General features: G+C 45.9%; 1 protein-coding gene across 6 annotated transcripts in view; it reads left to right on the top strand.

Annotated features, from left to right (window-relative positions):
• ZNF160 (zinc finger protein 160) overlaps positions 1–20,699 on the top strand; it is a 40,392-nt gene that overhangs the window by 7,622 nt on the left and 12,071 nt on the right. For 2 of the 6 annotated variants that reach the window (XM_030942045.1, XM_010376490.2), the window contains exons 2-5: positions 2,202–2,381; positions 5,857–5,941; positions 6,047–6,171; positions 11,395–11,454. In XM_030942045.1, the coding sequence (XP_030797905.1) occupies positions 11,440–11,454 (15 nt within the window). In that variant the 5' untranslated portion in view covers positions 2,202–2,381; positions 5,857–5,941; positions 6,047–6,171; positions 11,395–11,439. Of the gene's footprint in view, positions 1–2,201; positions 2,382–5,856; positions 6,172–11,394; positions 11,455–20,699 lie in introns of all 6 variants that reach the window. The other 4 variants (XM_030942043.1, XM_010376489.2, XM_030942044.1 and 1 more) reach the window with 4 other exon arrangements.

The raw sequence follows: 20,699 nt of genomic DNA, 5'->3' as shown, positions 1-20,699 counted from the left end.
TCTTCTGCCTGCCTTTCTGCTGCTCTGTTCAGACTCTCAGTTCCTGCATGTCTGCGGTCAGTTTGTCCCACACAGGACCCAAGGATTTGGGTCTGAATAATATTCAAGCCAACATCATTGGCAAGTGAGAAATCTTAGACCCCAGGACCTTTTTTCTGTGTAGGGCTCTGGGCACAGAGAGGTCTCTCTTCTTTTGCAGAGTTTAGGGTCTTTTATTGGCCAAGTGGGTCTGCTCAGCCTCAGACAACGATCCCATAGTCAACCAGATGTGTTTTGGGGTGAACTTAGGCTTGCCCTTCCACCTGTTGGGCAAGCAGAGTGTCTTCATGAAGGCTCTGCTTGGCTCTGCCCTCAGCTGGTCCTGCTCAGCTCTCTTCTCACAATAAAGACCACCCCAAGGACAAACAAGTCCCCTGCATACATCAGTCTCCCAATGTGAAGGCCATAAAAGTGGCCTAATATTTCATTCATTCATTCATTCATTCATTCATTCATTCATTCATTTTGAGACGGAGTCTTGTTCTGTTTCCCAGGCTGGAGTGCAGTGGTGCGATGTCAGCTGACTGCAACCTCTGTCTCCCGGGTTCAAGCAATTCTCCTGCCTCAGCCTCCTGAGTAACTGGGTCTACAGACATGAGCCACCACTCCCGGGTCATTTTTTTGTATTTTTAGTAGAGACGGAGTTTCACCATGTTGGTCAGGCTGGTCTTGAACTCCTGACTTCATATGATCTGCCCACCTCAGCATCCCAAAGTGCTGGGATTACAAGCATAAGTCACTGCGCCTGGCCATATGTCATTTATTTTTAATTATTTACTTATTATTTAATTTTTACTACACCCCCATTTTAGCAATACTAATATTTCGTGTAATGTTGCTATTATTATTTACTGTTATTGAGACAGAGGCTTTGTCTGTGTTAGACACTGATCTCGTTTAACGGGATTCTTTTATAATGGTGCTTAGGATTCCACGGGAGACGAGTGAATGAACGACTGAACAGGGTGCATAAACAGACAATTTATATTCATTAGATTAAGGCATTTTGTATTCCTCATCCGTTATGCAAAGCAGAGACTAGACACTGGAGTTATCTCTCATGAGAACAAACCAGCAGACAGCTGGGAAGCACACCAGCCACCAACTGGGAGTATTAAAAAGAGCAGTCCAGCCTCCAAATCAAGCAGAGGGTTCAAATCATAGAAAAGTTGGAGAGCCACCGGGTCTCAGAGTTTCCCACGGGAACCCTGGGACTCGCTATCAATCCCATGGGCGCACCTGGAGATTTTATCTGGTGGGATGGTGGATTCCGAGTGTGGCTGGACAGGGCTGGAGTGCCCTGAAAGGCAGGTTTGAATGCTCTCCTGCAGGTGAGAAAACTGGAAACGGATTCTGGGTAGGGCTGTGGCCAGCGAGGGGCGGGTCTTGGATAGTGGTGAGAGGCCAGGTAGGGAGGGTGAGGTGGGGTTTGGGCAATGGGAAAGGGGTGGAAGAGGGTCGGGTGGGATGGTGGAAATGCTGTGGGGCGGGGCCTGGGCAGTGGGGAGGAGGCTGGGTGGGAGGGTGGAAGCCGCCGTGGGGGCGGGGCTTGGGCATTGGGAAGGAGTGGGGTGGGAAGGGTAGAAGCCACCGTGGGGGCGGGACCTGGACAGTGGCAAGGGACCAGGGTGGGCAGGGTGGAAGAGGGTCGGGTGGGAGGGTGGAACTACTGTGGGTGCGGGGCCTGGACAGTGGGGAGGGGGCGGGGTGAGAACGGTGGAAGCCGCCCTGGGGTGGGGTCTGGGCAATGGGAAAGGGGTGGAAGAGGGCGGGATGGGAGGGTGGAAGCTGCTATGGTGCGGTCTGGGCTGTGGGAACCGGGCAGGGCCAGGAAAGGAGCGGGTCTGGGCTCTCTTCTCCTCTGGGCCCCAGTTCATTTTCTCTCCACTAGGACTGGATCATCAGCATTGTACTGCTAAAAGAAAATTTCAGCTAATTGAAATTAGGTGGGGATGCTTCCTGCTTATTTTCAGTTAATAAGTAGGGATGCTTCCGGCTTATTTTCAGTTCAGGGATGCTTCCTGCTTCTTTTCAGTTAATACAGCATTTCAAACAATTTAAGGCAAAAGAATAGAATTGTACTGGGCCACTTAATTGAAGGCGAAGGTTTATTTACTCTTACATAGAAAACGATTTAAGTGAAAAACTCATTTTGTTTGCAGGTGGAGACAGGCATCCTACCCTTAAGAGGATCACAACTCATTTTAGCTCAAGGTACCAGGAGGAGTGCAGGGGCATCAGCGGATGGTCCTTGTGGGGCCATGGTTTCACCCTGGAACTGGCAATTAGACCTGCTTAATTAATCCAGGACCTGATTTGTCTGTTTAGAGGATGAAACGAAGGTGAAATTTCTACTTGTGCTGTATTCAGTTTCATGGTGACAACAATTAGAACATCGTTTCCATTTCTGGATGGAAGAGAGAAACTCTGGGCTTAGGTCCAGGGACGTTTCAAGGGCCCTGGACCAGGGTGTGTGGAGGAAGGGTGTCTGGTAATTTAGGTCACCAACCATTCCCTTAAACATAAACAATACTTAAAATAGAGGAATTATAGGGGAAATATCAGAGATAAATTTCTGGGTTAACTTTGGTATCTTGGAGTATTTTGTGTTGTAGATCAAGAAGCTTTCAGATGCATTTTGGAAGATAAAATGATAGTTGGGAGTGTTACCTCGTATGATATTGGGGTCTCATTGGAGCATGTGCATCACTAATACCTTGTTTCCTTATATTTCAGTTGTTGATCTGTTACACGATTGTAAGGGATTTTAGATGTATATGGCTTTGAAATAAACTTGGTGCATCTCATTTTTTCAATTAGCTGAAATTTTCTTTTAGCAGTTAATGATGTATCTTATGTGTGGCAGGAATAGTCAGTACACCCACAGTGAAGATTGAGTGCCCTGCAAAGCTTTTTTCTTTTTCTTTTTTTTTTTTTTGAGACGGAGTCTTGCTCTGTCGCCTGGGCTGGAGTGCAGTGGCCGGATCTCAGCTCACTGCAAGCTCCGCTTCCCAGGTTTATGCCATTTTCCTGCCTCAGCCTCCCGTGTAGCTGGGACTACAGGCGCCCGCCACCTCGCCCAGCTAGTTTTTCGTATTTTTTAGTAGAGACGGGGTTTCACCGTGTTAGCCAGGATGGTCTCGATCTTCTGACCTTGTGATCCGCCCGTCTCGGCCTCCCAAAGTGCTGGGATTACAGGCTTGAGCCACCACGCCTCAGTCTGTGGCCAAAGGCCTGAGAGCACCTGGCAAAGCACAAAAGGCTGAAGCACCTGAAGTCTAATGTCCAAAGGCAGGACACATGGAAGGAAGCATCCAGTGTGGGAGAAAGATGAAAGCCAGAAGACTCAGCAACCCAGCGTATCTCACCTTCTGGGTGCTTTGTTCTAGCCTCACTGGCAGCCAACTGCATGGTGCTGACCCACATTGAGGGTGGGTCTTCCCAGCCCAGTCCATTGAGTCAAATGTCAGTCTCCTGTCGCCCAGGCTGGAGTGGCGTGATCATAGCTCACTGCAATCTCAAACTCACTTCAGCCTCCTGAATAGCTGGGACTATAGACATGCACGACCACACCTGGATAATTTCTAAATTTTTTTGTATAGATGGGGTCTTACTATGTTGCCCAGGCTGGATTCAGTGCCTCTCAAAGGCCAAGGTACCAGGGCAAGTTTAAAGTTTGTCATATTCCAATTTTCAGATATTTGTGTATTCATTATTTTTGAGTTTTACTTGTTATGTGTTTACAATGTAGAAGCTGATTTTGACCCTGTAGTCCTAGCAAATAGCAAAGGTTGAGCCTCCCCTACCATTCTTTCTTCATTTTTTTTTTTTTTTTGAAATGGAGTCTTGCACTGTCACCCAGGCTGGAGTGCAGTGGCACGATCTCGGCTCGCTGCAACCTCCGCCTCCCGGGTTCAAGTGATTCTCCTGCCTCAGCCCCCCTAGTAGCTGGGATAACAGGCGCTGCCACTGCACCTGGCTAATTTTTGTATTTTTAATAGAGATGAGGTTTCACCATATTGGCCAGGCTTGTCTTGAACTCCTGACCTCAAGTGATCCACCTGCCTTAACCTCCCAAAGTGAAGTGCTGGGATTATAGGCGTGAACCACTGTGCCCAGCCAGAAATAAAGATCCTTTTTCAGTCTCTTGTGAATATGTTGATTTTGCTTCAATGAAAATTTTGTAAGCATTTAAACTCTGCATATAGAAAATGGATTCATGGCTTTCACCTATAATCAGATTCACCCCTACTATTCTCAGTTTAATGAAAAGATCCAAAATCAAATCATTTCTTTGCTTGGAATCATGGAAGTGCATGCTGAAACTGCTTTCTTGGCAACACAGTTACTTAGCAGTATTGCATAACACAGAGCAGTCTACCTTGCAAAAGTCCCCAAATCCCAGACACCATGTCTTTTGATACTGTGTAGATATAGTTGTTAAATATGCTATTTTTCCTATCTAAACAATTGTGTTTTCAATTAATCACCACTTTTCCATGGATGAAATCTTCCACATGTAGGGAGGTGAGAGGCAAACGTACTTCAAAGTAGAGGTAAATTCACAGATGTTGACATAAAATTCTTGCTAGTAGATACGATGCCATTTAATATTTGATCATCTAGTTTTACTTTGTATAGAGTTCATATGAAGGAGAATATCCAGCAGGGCATGGTAACTCACGCCTGTAATCCCAGCACTCTGGGAGGCCAAGGCAGATAGATCACTTGAGGTCAGGAGTTGGAGACCACCCTGGCCAATGTGAAACCCCGTCTCTACTGAAAATACAAAAACAATTAGCTGGGTGTAGTGGCGTGCGCCTGTAATCCTGGTTATTTGGGAGGCTGAGGCAGGAGAATTGCTTGAACCCAGGAGGCGGAGGTTGCAATGAGCCAAGATTGTGCCATTGCACTCTAGCCTGGGTGACAGAGAGACTTTGTCTCAAAAAAAAAAAAAAAGAGAATACCACCGGGCGCGGTGGCTCAAGCCTGTAATCCCAGCACTTTGGGAGGCCGAGACGGGCGGATCATGAGGTCAGGAGATCGAGACCATCCTGGCTAACACGGTGAAACCCCGTCTCTACTAAAAAATACAAAAAACTAGCCGGGCGAGGTGGCGGGCGCCTGTAGTCCCAGCTACTCGGGAGGCTGAGGCGGGAGAATGGCGTGAACCTGAGAGGCGGAGCTTGCAGTGAGCTGAGATCCGGCCACAGCACTCCAGCCTGGGCCACAGAGCGAGACTCCGTCTCAAAAAAAAAAAAAAAAAAGAGAATACCCTATCAAATATGCTTAAAATCTTGCAAAATTAATTACCCTTGAGGTGAATATAAATGCAGATGTTTTCTGAAGATGATTTTACAGGCTTTTTTTCTACAACAGATTAAAATAAGTACTTAGAAAACAATTTTTATTTAAAAATTGTAATCTATGTTTTTTTGTTTCTCTTCTATTTTTTCAAGTACTTTCAGAATGCATGTAAAGTGAATTTCAAATTACACTACATGTAGAAATTATTGACATAAGCATATGATGACAAAGTTTATCTCAAAAGTATTTGAGGCTGTGTCATCTCAAGAGTGGAATGGGATAAAGGAAGAACAATGGAATTTGTTTCTATTTGTAAAAAGTTACTGCTTTTTAAAAAGCAAGTTATTGACCTAACTAATCATAGGCCTTAGCCCTGCTCCAGAACCAAGGTTGACACTGTCCTTCCTGGGTGGGTGGGGAATAGAAATGGAAAGGAGGTTCTGCTGGTCAGCATGAAATTGTACAGTCCCTGCTAAGCTCAAGTTTTGCATTTCATGTTCTATATTGCAGAAACATTCCTGGATCCGAACACTGCCCACTCGATGACCTAGAGAGATCCTAGCTCCCAGCCCACTGAGTGGCTTCAGCCTCACTGGTAGGTCTCTCTTCCAAAGCTCTGGAAACAGACTCCTGGGAGCAAGACGAAGGGAAGCGCAGGTGTTGCTGCCTTTCCCCAAGCCCTCCCCTCTTCATCCCTCAGGCACCTCCCAACTGCTGGCCCCTCTGCATGAGGCGCCCACCCAGGCCCGGCCTGCAGGGAACCCAGCTCTTCTTATAGATTCCTGCAGCCTCTAGAAGCTGATACTTGGAGTGAAGGCCTCACACGTGAGTTTCCCTCTGTTTAGGTTAAACTTGGCCTCCCCAGGCTCCTGCAATCCATACTTGATTTCCAGGAGTCCTCAGAGACATACATACACGTGTGTATATATATATATATATATATATATATATATATATATAAATTAAGATAGGGTCTGGCTCTGTAGCCCAGACTGGGGTACTGTGGCGTGATTGTAGTTCACTGCAACCTGGACCTCCTGGGCTCAAGTGATCCTCCCATCTCAGCCTCCTGAGTAGCTGGGACTGCTGGTGTGTACCACCACGTTTAAATAATTTTTTTAGTATATATTTAGTAGAGAGGAGGTCTCACTGTGTTGCCTGAGCTGGTCTCGAACTCCTGGGCTCAAGTGATCCTCCTGCTTCGACTGGAATTACAGCCCACAGAGTGCTGGGATTACAGACGTGAGCCATCTCTCTGGGTCCTATAGACCTTATATCCCTTCATGGCTCTCTCATCCCCAAGTAAATTCAGAGATGTCCATGAGATGTCAGGGGTCACTTCCCATTGAACCACACAGGCTGGTCCTGCTTGCAATATTTCAGCCTTCAGGCCATGCAGACACCTTTCACGCCATTTCTTGCTTAAAACTCTTTACTCACTTCTCACCCTGTGCCTTGTAAGGTCCTCACCCGTGAGGTGCATTCACCCTTTGGATCCCCTAAGCCTCACCCTTCATTATGTCTGCACCGCAGCACCGCAGCTCCAGTGCAAGAGTCCTCACCCTGGTCCTAGGATTCCACAGATCCCACCCCTCCTCTGAGACACCTGCCCATCTTGCTCTCATTGAGTCTTGCCCTCCACCCTGCAGGCCTGCCCCTCATAAGCATGGCTTCCTCTGACCCAGTGTTGAAGGAGGTGGCTTGGGCCTGTCTGTTCACCTCCAATGTTCTTTTGTCCCAGATTCCACTCCACTAGAACATGTGCTTTCAGTAGGTGGGCATCTTATTCCATGCCCTTCCCTGTAAATATGTGGCCAAAGGGGATCAGGAGAGAGATGGGATCAGGAGAAAGAGAGACAGGAGAAAGAGAGAGAAAAAGAGAGGAAATAGAAAAACTGGGAAGGAGTGAAAAGGATGGGTGAGAACCATGAACAGATGGCAACGCAGAGGATGGGTGGGGAATTTGCAGACAGACACAGAGTGAAAGACAAAGCTGAGAAAGTGTGGGGCAGGGAGCAACTGGAGAAATGTAGAGAAAAGCTGTGTCTCCAGAGAGATGAAGACAGCAGGACAAGGAGAGGGGCAGAAAGGGGGAGGCTCCTCAGACAGAGTGGGGGAGAGGAGGAGGGATTTGGAGCCAGGGCAGACAGCAATGTGGTGCTGGGACAGCAAGACGGGACAGCTGGTGACAAGGAGAGCATAGGGAGAACCACAGCATGGGGAGGCTTGGGATCTGGGGGTGCCAGAGAATGGGGACAAGGGGTGTTAACAGGGAAGAGGGGATTAAATGGGGGGGAGCAGATGGGGAGCACATATGAGGGAAGAAAGAGGCAGAAATATGTGGAGATTGGGATTGGAACAATGAAAAGACTGGGCAGAGAGAGGAATAAGAGGTGGAAGAAGTTGTAGGAATGGAGCAGAACAGGCAGAAGAGAAGGAAAGGAGGGAAGAAGGAGAGAAAGAGCAGGAGAGGAGGGGGGCTCAAAATGAGGAGCAGAAACCTGGGAGGAAACAGAGAAAAAGCCAGAGAGAGAAGTGAGGATGAGATATGTACAGAATGAAAGGGAAACACACAGGAAGGAAGGAGCGGACCTTGGTTCAGGTGAGTGGTGAGTTGATTGAATATGGGTAATTTAGTTGTGACATGTTGATTTCTGTCTTTATAATCTAACAGGTTTTAAATATGCTTAAAATACACAGATAAAGATGAGAATTGCAAAACTCTTGTCTATAAGGCTATGCATTTTATAATTATGGCATCAGAGGTTAGCTTCCACTTACAACCTTTTCAGCCAGAGGGCAGTGACTTGACTCATTCATTTGTGGGCCACCCTTTTCCTCCCTTTCCCTGGGATGGGGTTGGGTAGAGGCGAGAACATGAGTTAATGTAATACTGATTACGTAATATTTAGTATTATATGATGCTGATTATAGTCAATATAATAGTGTACAGTCAATATAATAGTGAACACGCAACACGGAAAACTCATCACCAAAATGTGGAGGAACTTTTTCCCACCAGCAATGCATTTTCCATCCTACACTAACTGGGTGACGTTCTAGTTCAACTCAATTCTGACACTGTCCAACTAGCATTAGGATCAGATGCTGTTTACTGGTTGGTCAGTTCCACAGGGCTGCCCCCACTTCAGATGCCAGTCACAAGTCACAGGTTGGGACCTGAATTTCTGGGCGACCAAATGTAAATTGGGGATTCACTTGACCTCCCTCCTCAGGTTGTAGTAATCTGCCACAGTCATTCACTGAACTCAGGAAAACGCTTGGTTTACTCATTTGTTATAAGGTATGTTGCAAAGGACACAGATGAACAGCCAGATGGAAAAGCTGTGCTGGCCAGTTACTCAAACCCAAGGAAAGTGTTAGGGAAGCACATTGATCAGGTCAGTCAGAGCGTACAGCGTATGAAGTGAGGGCAGCCTTGTGTGACTGAGCTCTCAAGCTGTGGTGTCTGATTCTGTTATGTAGACAGTGTCAGAATTGAGGAAAACGGCAGGACTCCCTACCTGGGACTCCCTAGCTGGGAGTCTGCTGGAGAACCCGCCATTGTGGGGAAAATGACACATTTTGGTGACTAGAGGTGAAATGTTCTGTGTTGAGTGTCAGAGTAGTATGAACAATTTTTTTCCTCTCTGAACAGATCTCCAATGTGTAATAAAGCCTTTTTTTCTTCTACTTTTCCATCTTTAAGACAAAAAAATACTCTCAACTACATATCCCTTTGTAATAAGGACCTATTTATGCTCTATTTAAGAGCATAATATACTAAAAACTAGTTTTACTTTGTCTTCTTTTTTTTTTTTTTTTTTTTAATAAAAATATAGAGACAGGATCTTGCAGTGTTGGCCAGGCTGGTCTCAAACTCCTGGGCTCAAGTAGTCTTTCTACCTCAGCCTCCCATAGTACTGGGATTACAAGCGTGAGCCATGTGCGGCCACTTTGTCTTCAATTCTTGCTTAAACCTTTGAATTACTGCTTGAATCTAGCTTTCACATCCAGCATTCCACTGATTCTTCCTTTTTCAGTCATCAGTGACCTCCCCATTCCTAAATGCCGTCATTCATGTCCTGTCCTCATCTTTTTCTTCCTATCGGTAGCGTGTAGCACAGCCAATCACTTCCTCTTTTGTTGTCTTGGCTTTTATGACACCCCGTTAACTTTTACATATCTATTCAATCTTCTTGCCACTCTGATCACTTTCTGCTTTCCTCTTCTCTTCTGGTGTCTCCAGAACTTTCTGTTCTGGAGTGTGTGTGAGTGCTCATGAATGTGTGTGTGCTCATGGCTCAGTCCTTACACCTCTTCTTGTCTCCTTCCACACCCACTGCCTTTCCTTACTGTCTCATCTTGTGGCTTTATGTCCCACCTATTAATACACGGCTCCATGTCCCCTGCAGACCCCCCTCTGAGGTCTAAAATCCTGTGTCCAGTTGTCTCCAAAACTCTCTGCAGGAATATCCCAACAGGCATCACCATCTTCATATGTCTAAAAGTGACTTCCTGGCTGGGTGCGCTGGCTCATGCCTGTAATCCTAGCACTTTGGGAGGCCGACGCAGGCAGATCACCTGAGGCCAAGAGTTTGAGACCAGCCTGGCCAACATGGCAAAACCCTGTCTCTACTAAAAATACAAAAAATTAGCCAGGTGTGGTGGAGGGCGCCTGTAATCCCAGCTACTCGGGAGGCTGAGGCAGGAAAACCGCTTGAACCCAGGAGGCAGAGGCTGCAGTGAGCCAAGATTATGCCACTGCACTCCAGCCTGGGCAACAAGAGTAAAACTCCGTCTCAAAAATTAATTAATTAATTAATTAAAAGTGACTTCTCAAACTCCTCCAAACATGTCCACCCCCTGTAGTCTTACACATCTCAGCTGAGGGCAACCCTGTACTTCCTGGGGCTCAGCTGAACTTCTTGTCATGTGTAAAATATGTAAGATATTATGTTGTAAGTGTGTTACTTTGTAAAATAAAGAAAAAATTATGCATTTACTTAAAACAGGTGAGGAAATACATGGTTTCATAAATTCTTTTGAGGTATGGAAGAAAGAATGTTTGAAGACCTCTCCCTGTGTGATCTGCCCCCTCAAGACCTCTCGGACGTCATCTCCTTCCTGTGTCCTCCCCGCCCCCTCTGCTCCAGCCACACAGGCCCCTTTCCTTTTCCTGGAGCCAAGGTTGCGCCTGCCTCAAGGCTTCCATGTGGGCTGGCCCTCTGCCTAGAACTCTCTGGCCTCTCAGCTGCAAGTGACAAGCAGCCTTTCTTCCTGAGGTCTTTGTCTGACATCACTTTCTCCGTGGAAACCTTTGTGGTGTCCCACAGCCTCCCATTTGACATGGCAGCCCCACCTTCACCCCCACCTCTGGTCCATGTTCCCTGTTGGGTGTGATTCTTTTTGCTCCTTCAATATCCAGTCTGGATCCTGGTGAGAACAAGTCCCCAGCAGAAGAGCAGAGGCAGAAGGTGGGGCTGTGCTGGCCTCGCCCCCTCAGTGCAGCTCAACCCTGGCTTCACGTTAGAGTGCCTAGGCGTTTTGCAGAAACATCTCTTGTACCCCCTTGGCATATTTTCATTTCAGTGTTTTAGAGCCCAGCCGAGTAATATTTAAAGTTGACTCTATTCTGTAGCCAGCATAGTACCAATCCCTGTCTTTTGTTTCTGAAGGCTGAGCTCAGCCTGGGATCCACAGAGAGGTGAGGGGGCTGTGTTCTGCATGGGGTTTGGTCAGGGCTGGGTCTGTGCCCTAAAGGGAAGCGCAGTCCAGCCCGGCTCCCCACTGCTGCAGCCTGTGTGGGCTTCTCCAGAAGGAGAGCAGGTTCTGAAGAAAGGGGTCAGAAACTCACTTCTTCCTGTAGGAGTTTCTCGTGCCCGTATTCCCCCGGTGCACTGGGGCGCAGAGGACCATCTTTCCACAGGGTGAGATCTCCTGTGCATGTGATTGTGGCACATGAAGGGGTGTATAGATTCTCAGCCCTAAGCAGCATATTTTGGATATTCAGTATTGACTTCTAAGGACTCTTTTATGTTACCCAAGGAAGAAGTCTGGAAGAAGAGGAAGAGGAGAGAAGAGGAGGCAGGAATGGCCCTTACTCAGGTAGAGCGATATTCCTGGCGGGTTGTTCTTGTATTTCTTCTGAAATCCCTGGTATTGCCGTTGCGAATCTTCTCTGAGGCTGAGGCGTCCTGCCTGACAGCTTTGCTGACCCTCACCCATGCCTTCCCTCAGTCCCTCTCATCTCGCTTAGATTCCGTCTCATCGGAACCCAGTGACATGAACTTGGGCAGAGGCGGCAGTGGGCATGGGCCTGGGAAGGGCTCACACCCAGACGTGGATGGAGACGGGGTGAGGGTCCCGTGGTGTCAGGGCTGTTGGGCAGCAGGGATTGTTCAGGGGTCGCATCTGGATGTACTGTGAGCTCTGTGTAAACCGTGATAACAGGAGCTGCCCATGAAGTCAGGTATTACTGTGCACAAGTACCTGCTCACTGGCGTAGAATAAGAACACAAAGGGGAAAGCTTTCCTGCCTCATTTTTAGTGCATTTGAAGCCGAACAAATGAGTCATTGTGTTTCCGACTCCAAACTCGTAAAGACTGGGAACGGAATGGAAAATTTAGACGCTGATATTGGAGACAGATGATTCTTTCATTCCATCATCCAGTTTAATGTATGACATCAACATAAATGTGTAACAAGATTCATTAAACTCGTCTCAGAAACTCTATCCCATGGAGACTGTGATGCTCTTACAAGAAGCTTTGTCTGTCGGGTATTGCAGGTGAGAAAGGTATATGAGCAGAACAACCTTGCCGTTAGAGAGCCTGGAACTGTATTTTTGTTTTACTGGTTACGAGTCAACATTTCGTTTCTTTTATTTTAAACATGGCATCATGTATATATTTGTTTTATAGTGAAACAGGACATTTATGCGCCAAGAGGTAAAGCATCCCTTTTCCTGTCCAGCCTTCCACCCTCCCTCACATCTCAGTGGGAAGCCACTGTTCTCAGTTGTGTGGGAAGGGTCAGTGTGAGTCCTGTAGAAATGTATTTTGACATCATTATGAGATTTCAACAAATTCCTCAGTGAATGTTTGGTTGTGATATGTTAACCTGCAAGTTTTGAACACTGACATGTTTTCACGTTAGGAAACAGGAGCTCACTTTTCTACATCCTTGTCGGAGCATTCTGGGAATGAAGACAGGTGGATCTTTTAACTTTCTCACTTTTATGAAGAATACCACACAGGGTGCTGCATGGTGGCTCACGCCTGTAATCCCAGCACTTGTGGAGGCCGGGGTGGGAGGATCATTTGAGCCCCAGAGATTGGGGCTGCAGTGAGTCATGATAGCACCACTGCACTTCAGCCTCAGTGACAGAACAAGACCTTGTCTCAAAGAGAAGAAAAAAGGTGCCACTCTGGCTGCCTGTGACCATGCTGACTTCACTACAGATCATGGAGGGTTCCTCCAGGCTTGGCGATTGGAAGAGTGATCTCTTCTAGGATGGTGCATTGCCTGTGTTGCTAGATCTGGCAAGATTCTATCCCTATCCCAGGTGCAGAGGCGCCCTCTCGCACCAATACCACGTCAGATTTCCCCCTCATTAAGCAAACTTGCCACTGTGTTCATTTTATATTATGAAAATCTGGAGATAATGCACCCCATTGCATTTCCATTTTCTTATTCCTTGTGAGTCTGAGTGGGTTGCATTACTTTGTAGATGTGTATATATGAAATGAATTTTTATATTTTGCTCCATTTTCTGTTCCTGGAATTCAGGAGCTATTTTGTATTCTGCAGTTTATTTTCTTTTTAACTTTTATGACATTTTTTGAGATGGGGTCTCACTCTGTTGCTGGAGCGGGGCTGAAGCACAGCGGCTCTGTCACTGACATGCAGGTTCAGTTGTTCGCTGCTTGCAGAGTTCAGTTAACAAGAGCAAGGTCTGGTAGAACGACAGTGACTTTTTAATTCCAAAGCTAGCTTTGGGGAGGAAGTACAGGCTTCCTGCCTTAAGGTACTGCATTGCTTTTGGAGCAGAAAGCAGGCACTTTTAAAAGGGGGGCTTGGCATGAATGACACGCAGGAGAGGAAGCAAGCATGTGGGGGTCCCCCTAACTTGCTTCTGTGCCTTAGGTACTGGGGGGTTGAGCTGGCAACCACTGGTGCCTTCGTGGGCAGAACTAGGTCGTAAAAGTGGCTGAAACTCTCCGGGTGGGAGAGAGTGTTGTAGCAGCACTGTGGGTTGTAGATTGATTGCTGTCTCGAGGCCTGGCAGGTGAGAGTCCCCTCTGGAGCTCCAAGCACATAGTTAGATGAACTTGCCCTGTAGAGAGTGTCTGGTGAAGGGGAGGTAAAAGGTTCTAAGTGTATTTCTAAAGGGCTAAGTAGGAAGTAGAGAATGGGGGAAAATGGAGAAAAGAGAAAATAAGAGAAAAAAATAATAACTCACCCCCTTTTTCTTGGAAGAATGAGGGTACTCGGTGACAGTACAGTCGTGACTCACTGTAGCCTTGACCTCCTTGGCCCAAGCAGTTGTCCCACCTCAGTCTCCTGAGTAGCTGGAACTACAGTTGTGTGCTGCCACACCTAGCTAATTTTTTATGTTTTTGTTTTTTGTAGAGACAGGTTCTCACTATGTTGCCCAGGCTGGTCTTGAACTCCTGGGCCCAAGCCATCCTCCTGACTGTGCCTCCTAAAGTGCTGGGATTACGGCCATGAGCCATCGTGCTTGGTTTAATTCTTTATATACGCACTGTTGTCTTCCTTTCAATTACACATTATTCTATTGTAAAAGTAATCTTTCTTTGCTTACCCCTTTCTCAATTATTTGTTTGGTTTATCTTGTTTTGGAAGGCCTTATGAAATGAAATGGTATGCTTTATCTTTATCTACTGGTGGGTTGTTCACATGGCCTTTGTCTTTGACCCAGTTCCTGGCATATACAGCTCCTAAAATCTGTAGAGTTTCCCAAGTGTCGTCTTTTTGCATGCTGATGTAATGACTGATAGCTGGCAGCCTCCAACAGGCTTCAGGATAGGGCGTGGGTCACCAGAATATCCACGGCAAGATTGGAAGATTGGGGCTTTAAACTCCACTCCTCAGCTACCAGGGAGAGGGAGAGGCAATGACGGTTGATCACCAGTGGCCAATGGTTTAATCATGCCTATTTCATGAAATTTCTATGAAAACCCAAAAGGACACAGTTCAGAGAGAGCTGCAGGGTAGGTGCGCATGCGGAGATTCCTGACGGTAGCATGGCCAGGGAGGGCGTGGGAGTCCCAGCCCCTTTTCCCATACCTCACTGTCTGCATCTCTTCATATACATTTGTTGTAATATCCTTTATAATAAATGGGTACATGTACATAAAGTGTCTCCCTGAGGTCTGTGAGGTCTAGCAAATTAACTGAACCCAGTGAGGGAATTACAGGAACCCCGATTAATAGTCTTGTCAAAAGCACAGGAAGAACAACCAGGGGCTTGCTATTGGCACCCAAAGTGGGACTGAACCCTCAACCTGTGGGATTTGACACTGTCTCCAGGTCGATGGTGTTGAAACTGAACTGGGGTTGGAGGACACCCAGGCGGTGCCTGCTGCACAATTGATTGCTTGCTGGTATGGGGGAAAACTATACATCCGTTTATATATTTATTTGTTTGTTTGTTTATTGTTTTGAGACAGGGTCTCACTCTGTTGTCCAGGCTGGAGTTCAGTGGTGGGATCACAGCTCACTGCAGCCTGGATCTCGGGCTCAAGGGATCCTCCCACCTTGGCCTCTGGAGTAACTGAGACTATAGGCACACACCACCATGCCCAGCTTGAATTTTTGTAGAGATGAAGTTTCATTCCATTTCCCAGGCTGGTCTCCTGAGCTCACGCAGTACTCCTGCCTTGGCCTGCTAAAGTGCTGGGATTATAGGCGTGAGCCACTGTACCTGGCACATCTGATTTTAGAAGCATTTTCTGAGATTATACTAGGAAAAACAATTTGATTTTTCCACAGAATGTGTCTTATGAATTTGAATGTTTGTGTGTACATTGGTACATACTTTATTTGATTCATTTTATACTTTTTTTTTTTTTTTTTTTTTGAGACGGAGTCTCACTCAGTCGCCCAGGCTGGAGTGCACTGGCCGGATCTCAGCTCACTGCAAGCTCCGCCTCCCAGGTTCACGCCATTCTCCTGCCTCAGCCTCCCGAATAGCTGGGACTACAGGCGCCCGCCACCTCGCCCGGCTAGTTTTTTTTTGTATTTTTTAGTAGAGACGGGGTTTCACCGTGTTAGCCAGGATGGTCTCGATCTCCTGACCTCGTGATCTGCCCGTCTCGGCCTCCCAAAGTGCTGGGATTACAGGCTTGAGCCACCGCGCCCGGCCGATTCATTTTATACTATTTAGCTTCAGGGGGTACACGTGAGATTTCTTACGTGGGCATATTTTGTGATGTTGAGGTTTAGTCTTCCGAAGATCCCGTCACCCAAGTAGTGAACATGGTACCCGATAGATAGTTTTTCAGCCCTTCCCCTCTTCCTTCCTGTTGCTTTTTGGAGTCCTCAGTGTCTGTTGTTCTCATCTTTGTGTTCTTGTGCACCTAGTGTTTAGCTTCCATCGTGAGAATGTGCAGTATTTTTCTATTTGTGCATTAATTCGCTAGGGATAATGGCTTCCAGCTGCATCCATGTTGTTGCAAAGGACATGATTTTGTTTTTTAATGGCTGTATAATATTCCATAGGGTATATGTCTACTGTATTTTCTTTATCTGATCCACTGTTGATGGTCACCTAGGTTGATTCCATGTCTTTGCTATTGTAAATAGTGCTACAATAAACATACGAATACAGGTGTCTTTTTGAGAGAAAAATCTATTTTCCTTTGGGTACATATCCAGTAATGGGATTGCTGGGTTGAATTGTAATTCTGTTAGTCTTTGAGAAATCTCCGAACTGCTTTCCACACGGTCTGAACAAATTTGCATTCCCATAAGTGTATGAGTGTATAAGTGTTTTCTTTTCTCCGAAGCCTTGTCAATATTTGTTATTTTTTTGACTTTTTTTTTTTTTTTTTTTGAGACAGAGTCTCGCTCTGTCGCCCGGGCTGGAGTGCACTGGCCGGATCTCAGCTCACTGCAAGCTCCGTCTCCCGGGTTTACGCCATTCTCCTGCCTCAGCCTCCCAAGTAGCTGGGACTACAGGCGCCCGCCACCTCGCCCGGCTAGTTTTTTTTTGTATTTTTTAGTAGAGACGGGGTTTCACCGTGTTAGCCAGGATGGTCTCGATCTCCTGACCTCGTGATCTGCCCGTCTCGGCCTCCCAAAGTGCTGGGATTACAGGCTTGAGCCACCGCGCCCGGCCGATTCATTTTATACTATTTAGCTTCAGGGGGTACACGTGAGATTTCTTACGTGGGCATATTTTGTGATGTTGAGGTTTAGTCTTCCGAAGATCCCGTCACCCAAGTAGTGAACATGGTACCCGATAGATAGTTTTTCAGCCCTTCCCCTCTTCCTTCCTGTTGCTTTTTGGAGTCCTCAGTGTCTGTTGTTCTCATCTTTGTGTTCTTGTGCACCTAGTGTTTAGCTTCCATCGTGAGAATGTGCAGTATTTTTCTATTTGTGCATTAATTCGCTAGGGATAATGGCTTCCAGCTGCATCCATGTTGTTGCAAAGGACATGATTTTGTTTTTTAATGGCTGTATAATATTCCATAGGGTATATGTCTACTGTATTTTCTTTATCTGATCCACTGTTGATGGTCACCTAGGTTGATTCCATGTCTTTGCTATTGTAAATAGTGCTACAATAAACATACGAATACAGGTGTCTTTTTGAGAGAAAAATCTATTTTCCTTTGGGTACATATCCAGTAATGGGATTGCTGGGTTGAATTGTAATTCTGTTAGTCTTTGAGAAATCTCCGAACTGCTTTCCACACGGTCTGAACAAATTTGCATTCCCATAAGTGTATGAGTGTATAAGTGTTTTCTTTTCTCCGAAGCCTTGTCAATATTTGTTATTTTTTTGACTTTTTTTTTTTTTTTTTTTGAGACAGAGTCTCGCTCTGTCGCCCGGGCTGGAGTGCACTGGCCGGATCTCAGCTCACTGCAAGCTCCGTCTCCCGGGTTTACGCCATTCTCCTGCCTCAGCCTCCCAAGTAGCTGGGACTACAGGCGCCCGCCACCTTGCCCGGCTAGTTTTTTTTTGTATTTTTTAGTAGAGACGGGGTTTCACCGTGTTAGCCAGGATGGTCTCGATCTCCTGACCTCGTGATCCACCCGTCTCGGCCTCCCAAAGTGCTGGGATTACAGGCTTGAGCCACCGCTCCTGGCCTTTTTTGACTTTTTAATAATAGCTATTATGCCTGGTATGAAGTGGTGTCTCATTATGGTTTTGATTTGCATTCTCTGATGATTGGGGTGTTGAGCATTTTTTCATATACTTGTTGGCCAATAGTACGACTTCTTTTGAGAAGTGTCTATGTTATTTTCCCACTTTTTAGTAGGGTAATTTGTTTTCTTCTTGTTGATATGCTTATGTTTCTTATAGATTCTGGATATTAGTCATTTGTCAGATGTGTAGTTTGCAAGTATTTTCTCCCATTCTGTAGATTGTTTATTTTGTTGATAGTTTGTTTTTCTGTAACAAGCTCTTTAATTAAGTTCCACTTGTCTGTTTTTCATTTTGCTGCATTTACTATTGAGGTCTTCATAAATTCCTTGCTTAGGCCAACGTCTTCTAGAATTTTTATAGTTGGAGGTCTTATATTATTTAATCCATCTCAAGTTAATTTTTTTATATGGTGAGAGATAGGGGTCCAGTTTCATTCTTCTGCAGGTGTTTAGCCAGTTTTCCCAGCACCACTTATTGAATAGGGTATCCTTTCCTCATTGTTTATTTTTGTTGATTTTGCTGAAGATCAATTGGTTGGAGGTGTGGGCCTTTATTTTAGGGGTCTCTGTTCTATTCCATTGGTATATGTGTCTGTTTCTGTACCAGTACCATGCTATTTTGTTTACTGTAGCCTTGCGATATAGTTTGAAGTCAGGTAATGTGATGCATCCAGCTTTATTCCTTTTGCTTAGGATTGTCTTGGCTCTTTGAGCTCTTTTTTTGCTTTCATATACATTTTAGAAGGTTTTTCTAATTCTGTGAAAAGTGATGTTGATCATTTAATAGGAAATACTGTTGAATCTATAGATTGCTTTGGGCAGTTTGGACATATCAGTGATATTGATTCTTTCAACCCATGAGCATGAAATGCTTTTCCATTTGTTTGTGTTGTCTCTGATTTCTTTCACTGGTATTTTGTAGTTCATAGAGATAGTTCACCACCTTGGTTAGACATATTTCTAGGCATTTTGGGGTGTGTGTGGCTATTTTTAATAGGATTGCATTCTTGATGATGTGTTTCTCAGCTTGAACGTTACTGGCGTTTAAGAGTGCTGCTGATTGGGCCGGGCACAGTGGCTCACACCTGTAATCCCAGCACTTTGAGAGGCCAAGGCAGGCCTTTTTTTTTTTTTTTTTTTTTTTTTGAGACGGAGTTTCGCTCTTGTTGCCCAGGCTGGAGTGCAGTGGTGTGATCTTGGCTTACTGCAACCTCTGCCTCCTGAGTTCAACTGATTCTTCTGCCTCAGCCTCCTGAGTAGCTGGGATTACAGGCACACATCACCATGCCTATTTTCATCATTCTTCTATTTCATTTTCTCCTTTTATTTTTTAATTTTTTAGAGACAGGGTCTCACTTTGTAGCCCAGGCTGGAGTACAGTGGTGTGATCATAGCTTACTGCACCTTCAACCTCCTAGGCTCAAATGATCCTCCTACCTCAGCCTCCTGAGTAGCTGGGACTACAGGCTCCTGCCACTACACCCAGCTAATTTTGTGTATTTTTTTTTCCTGATATGGCAACTCTTGTTGCCCAGGCTGGAGTGTAATGGTATGATCTCAGCTCATTGCAACTTCCATCTCCTGGGTCCAAGCGATTCTCCTGCCTGAGCCTCCCAATTAGCTGGGATTACAGGCGCCCGCCACCGTGCCCAGCTAAGTTTTTGTATTTTTGTAGAGACGAGGTTTCATCATGTTGACCAGGCTGGTCTTGAACTCCTGACCTCAGGTGATCCACCTGCCTCGGCCTCCCAAAATGCTGGGATTACAGGCATGAGCCACCGCACCTGGCCCATTTTTTGTAAAGACGACAGTCTCCCTATGTTGCCCAGACTGGTCTTGAACTCCTGGCCTCAAGCGACCCTCCTCCCTCAGCATCCCAAGGTTCTGGGAGAAGGGGCATCAACCACTGTGCCTAGCCTCATTTTCTCCTTTTTTCACTTCACTATTGATTTCTTCTGCCTGGTCAAGTCTGCTTTTTTTTTGTTTGTTTGTTTTGTTTTGTTTTGTTTTGTTTTGTTTTGGTGACAGAGTCTTGTTGTCACCCAGGCTGGAGTGTAGCGGCACAATCATAGTTCACTGGAACCTTGAACTCTTGCACTCGAGCAGTCCTCCCACCTCAGCCTCTCAAGTAGCTGGGACTAAAGATGCATGCCACCATGCCCCAGCTCATTTTTATTTATTTATTTTTTTTGTAGAAATGGGGTCTTACTATGTTGCCAGGTTGGTTTTGAACTCACAGGCTCAAGCAGCCCTCTCGGCTCAGCCTTCCAAAGTGCTGGGATTACAGGCATGAGCCACTACGCCTGGCTCTAGTGTGTTTTTTAATTCAGTTATGTTTTTCAGTCTAGAATTTCTGTTTCTTCTTCATAGTTGTTATCTCTTTGTTGATAATCTCATATTTATTGTTTTTCTGATTTTCTGAAGTTGTTTATGAGTACTGCCTTAATACATTGAGCAACTTTAGGAGTCTTTTTATTTCTTTGATAATTGTGTGTGTGTGTGTGTGTGTGTGTGTATATATATGCTTCTTTAGTATTACTTTGTGGTGATTTAATGTGTTGCTGTATACGGTCCATGTTTCATTTTTTTCTTTTGATATCTTTTTTTTTTTTTTTTGAGACGGAGTCTCACTCTGTCGCCCAGGCTGGAATGCAGTGGTGCAATCTCAGCTCACTGCAACCTCCGCCTCCTGGGTTCAAGCGATTTTCTGCCTCGGCCTCCTGAGTAGCTGGGATTGCAGGCACCTGCCACCATGCCCTGCTAATTTTTATATTTTAAATAGAGATGGGATTTCACCGTGTTGGCCAGGCTGGTCTCGAACTCCTGACCTCGTGATCCACCCGCCTTGGCCTCCCAAAGTGCTGGGATTACAGGCGTGAGCCCCCGCGCCCGGCCTCTTTTGATATCTTGTTACCTCCTGTTGGGACCTCAGCTTTTCACTAATCAGCCACTT

The sequence above is a fragment of the Rhinopithecus roxellana genome, chromosome 12 (genome assembly GCF_007565055.1).
Source record: "Rhinopithecus roxellana isolate Shanxi Qingling chromosome 12, ASM756505v1, whole genome shotgun sequence".
NCBI lineage: Eukaryota > Metazoa > Chordata > Mammalia > Primates > Cercopithecidae > Rhinopithecus > Rhinopithecus roxellana.
This window is presented reverse-complemented; position numbering and strand designations above follow the sequence as displayed.